The 4029-nt window shown below is 44.6% G+C and overlaps 1 protein-coding gene across 1 annotated transcript in view; it reads right to left on the bottom strand.

The window, feature by feature from the left end:
* Nucleotides 1-1727: 1727 nt before the first annotated feature.
* Nucleotides 1728-4029, bottom strand: part of LOC103374497 (actin, alpha skeletal muscle B-like) — a 5876-nt gene continuing 3574 nt past the window's right edge. The window contains exons 3-5 of the mRNA XM_008304581.1: nucleotides 3799-3990; nucleotides 3353-3534; nucleotides 1728-2328 (exon numbers count right to left, since the gene is read on the bottom strand). Of these exons, the coding sequence (XP_008302803.1) occupies nucleotides 2185-2328; nucleotides 3353-3534; nucleotides 3799-3990 (518 nt within the window). The 3' untranslated portion in view covers nucleotides 1728-2184. The remainder of the gene's footprint in view (nucleotides 2329-3352; nucleotides 3535-3798; nucleotides 3991-4029) is intronic.

Raw genomic sequence — 4029 nt, 5'->3', positions numbered from 1 at the left:
GTGAAATTCAACCTTTTCTCTGATGTCAGTTTTCTCCTTTATTCAGGAGTTCTGCTTTCTACGTTTATACAGACGCTGGAAAGTGAATTATTTTCTCCAACCTTGTGATACTTTTTGAAGCTGCTCATGTGTGTGTTTGGAGTTTTCAGTTTGTGCACCAGCAGATGTTTTGCTGTTCAGCTGTGTTCATGAGCGCTGACCTGACTGCTGTGTTTAAAGCTCACTGCCATTTTTTTTGGTAATAAAACACCAACTGCTGCTCAGATCTGTCAGAGTTTTTATTCTGCTCCACTCAAACACCAGCATTCAAAAAGTTCTGCTCCGTAAATGAAAGAGATCTCCGGTGACAGAGAACGTGTTTAGTTCTTTGTAGAAACTCAGCGCCTCGAGGCTCTGCTTCCACATTTTACTGTATTTTAGTATTTTGACACGGTTCCTGTGAGCGGAGGGGAAACCCACAGTTTCACACCAGATGTTCATTTTGAAAACTCCCCTTAAAGCAGCGTTGAACTCTTTTCCTCGTGTCTGCTCTCAGAGTTTTGGGGGTTTAGGTTTAAGACACATCGAGCAGCCGGTTTAATCCTCTGTTTGAATGGAACCAGAAACGTTCTCAGCCTTTCGTCAGCACATTTCACAGCTGAGAGCTTCGACAAACCGGCGCTGGTCTCTGCAGGTTCAGGACCTCAGTGGAGCTGTGTTCTTGTCATGACTCCAACTCCCCACTAGATGGCAGCGGAGCAGCTTCTGTCCACGTCGGAGCCGCCTGGCTTCACCTGAGACTGTTGATCTGCTGAGGTCCATGTGGCCTGCTGGAGCATCACGTGACCTGCAGGTGGACGACTCACCTGGAGGATCGATCAGGTGCTGCAAGTCCGACGGTCTCAGTTTTTGATGCCGTTTCTCGTCAGCCTGCTCGCTGTATTAACCCCCTGCTGTTCCCATGGCAACCACCAGGCGTCACCACGGTTCTCTTCACAGTAATGAGATCGTCACATGACAGCGAAACCTTCAGGTTTACAGAGAATGCCCTCAGACTGAACCCATGTTTCTGTATGATTAGAATTCCTCATTAACGTCCGACTGTTTTGGTTTTGTTTCCTCCAGAAGGACGTGTCGGCCAAATCAAACTTCTACACGTTTGGTACCACGATGGAGAATCTGCAGCTTTCAACAGCTTCACAAATTATTTTGTCAGTTTTTAGAATTACAGATGATAACTAGTAAATCATTAAAAAAAAAGTCTTAATTAACATGTTAGTGATAAAAACAGGCTGAAACAGTCAATCCTACGCATATTAATCATCTGTTGTTGTAGAACAGTTGCTGCACATTTTAACGATTTGTTTTTTACTGTATTTAAATTAAATCCGTTACAAATTAAAAGATATTTAAAGTCAATCATTTTTTAAACCGTTCTTTTGCAGATTCTGCGAGTTTTTCCAGAAAAGTGACAGAATAAGTATTAATTTGGAAAACAAAGCTGTAAACGATGTTGCCATGACAACAATCTGCATCTGAACAGTGGTTTGACTTTAACATGAGCGTCACTGGAGTTCAATCTGACAAACGTCGTCATTTTACAGATATTTGTTGTTATTTCAACTCTTTTTCAACATAAAAAATCCTCACTGGTGCTTTTTTTCATACTTTGTCGCGTCGGCGCTTCAACGCCTCTCAACCCGATGACATCATGACGCTGGCAGTAAACAATAAACAAACAACAACGGTTTCTTGTATGAGAGCTCTTTATTGTCTTTCAGGCGTTCGACTGTCGCCTCCACGTTGTTACGTCACATCACACGCTGTCGCTCACCTCCACACGCCTCGACTGAGGCCACGCCTCCTGCTCACCTGCCGTGTGACATCACCATGACGTCGTGCGAGCGCGCTCTGTTCCCCAACGACGGGAGGCGACACCAGCGGGAAACATTCAAGCTTTATTCATCAAAAATAAAAACACACTTTCTGACAAGACACAACATGGAGGACAGAGGGGGCGGGGCCACAGGTGGAGCAGGGGCAGGTGGGGTGGGCGGGGCTAAAGATGGACGACGTTCACAGTTTGACGTGAGCAGAGAGGAGACCTGATGAAGTTCTGGATGGTTGAAGATGGGGGCTGTTAGCTCGTGTTCAGTGCAGGTTAAAATAAAGATGGCGGCGGGGGGCGGGGCTACAGCGGCGCCTTTAGAAGCACTTGCGGTGGACGATGGAGGGTCCGGCCTCGTCGTACTCCTGCTTGCTGATCCACATCTGCTGGAAGGTGGAGAGCGACGCCAGGATGGAGCCACCGATCCACACCGAGTACTTCCTCTCTGGGGGGGCGATGATCTGCAGGACACACGGGGGCGGGGTCAGCCTCGTCTATGTTTATGTTTACAGTCAACGTTAAACCGAACCGACCAATCAGAAATGTTAAACCCAAACCCCTTAATGTCCATCCTTTTAAGGAGGAACCTTCAGTTCAGTTCAGAGCCTCTCCAGTTGTATCAAATCCATCCCATAATTAAAAAGTGATCCTTTACCTCAACTAAATCCCTTAGAACAACAGGAAGTCACAACAAGGAAGACAATGCCCCCTTCAAAATAAGAGCTTTTCAGTTTAAGGTGTTTTAAAAGGTTTTTTGTACCTTGTATTCACTATTCGTCAGATTTTAATTATAAAAAAGCTATTAAGTAAATTAGAGACCTCATATGCCCCATGCTTTACTTGCTTTGGTAATTAAGGGCTTTTCTGATCAAGCTATTTTGAAGGCTTTTAATTTCAAAATAAAAGACAAATAAATGGATTGTCAGTCCCATTCTATACAGCTCAGGTGTTTGATGTTTGTACCTTAAATCCATAACTTGGATTTGTCAAATATGAATAATTATTAAAGTTAAGGGAATAAATTACCCTTAAACTCTCATTAAGCGTAGTAATTAAGGGCTGGTGGATTAAAGGCACTTTAATGAGTTTATTTCCTCATTTTTTCTGTTTGTATAACTTAAACTGATAACCTGAATTAGTCAAATATTAATTCATATTCAGTTAATGACATAAAACTAAAGTTGATGAGTAAGTTAAGGGCTTTTCAGAATGAGGTGCTTGATGGCTTCAGTTGATTATCAGGAGACTTATTGTTGGTGTAACAACAACAACAACAACAATAATAATAATAATAATAACAACAATAATAACAGAGTTTATCTTTTGAATGAATATCAGTTAATAACACGCTAAACTGGTACTTCAGTGATTTAAAGTTAATATTCAGCTCAGATTCATGTTCGCTAACACGGTAGACAGGTGAGTTCAGGTGAGTTCAGGTGAGTTCAGGTGAGTTCAGGTGAGTTCAGGTGAGTTCAGGTGAACCTTGATCTTCATGGTGCTGGGAGCCAGAGCTGTGATCTCCTTCTGCATGCGGTCGGCGATACCAGGATACATGGTGGTTCCTCCGGACAGAACGTTGTTGGCGTACAGATCCTTCCTGATGTCGATGTCACACTTCATGATGCTGTTGTAGGTCGTCTCGTGGATACCTGCCGACTCCATACCTGCCCACAGGTGAGTCAGTAATTAGGTAGTGAATCAGGGCATTAAATCATGTCACATGTTTGGTTCTCGTTTTACAAGACGACTGTAGGTCAGACACAGCAACACACCTGACGGACAGGTGAACTGACAGACAGACGGACAGACAGGTGAACTGACAGACAGACAGACAGACAGACAGGTGAACTGACAGACAGACGGACAGACAGACAGGTGAACTGACAGACAGGTAAACAGATAGATGGACAGGTGAACAGGTGTCTGACCGATGAAGGACGGCTGGAAGAGCGTCTCGGGGCAGCGGAACCTCTCATTGCCGATGGTGATCACCTGTCCATCAGGTAACTCGTAGCTCTTCTCCAGAGAGGACGAGGTGGCCGCCGTCCCCATCTCGTTCTCAAAGTCCAGCGCCACGTAGCACAACTTCTCCTTGATGTCCCGCACAATCTCCCTCTCCGCTGCAGACACACAGGTGAGTGATGAGTCACCAGGTGAGT

The sequence above is a fragment of the Stegastes partitus genome, unplaced genomic scaffold (genome assembly GCF_000690725.1).
Source record: "Stegastes partitus isolate 25-593 unplaced genomic scaffold, Stegastes_partitus-1.0.2 Scaffold2259, whole genome shotgun sequence".
Classification (NCBI taxonomy): Eukaryota; Metazoa; Chordata; class Actinopteri; family Pomacentridae; genus Stegastes; species Stegastes partitus.
The sequence above is the reverse complement of the archived record's forward strand: the minus strand, read 5'-3'. Positions and strand labels throughout refer to the sequence as shown.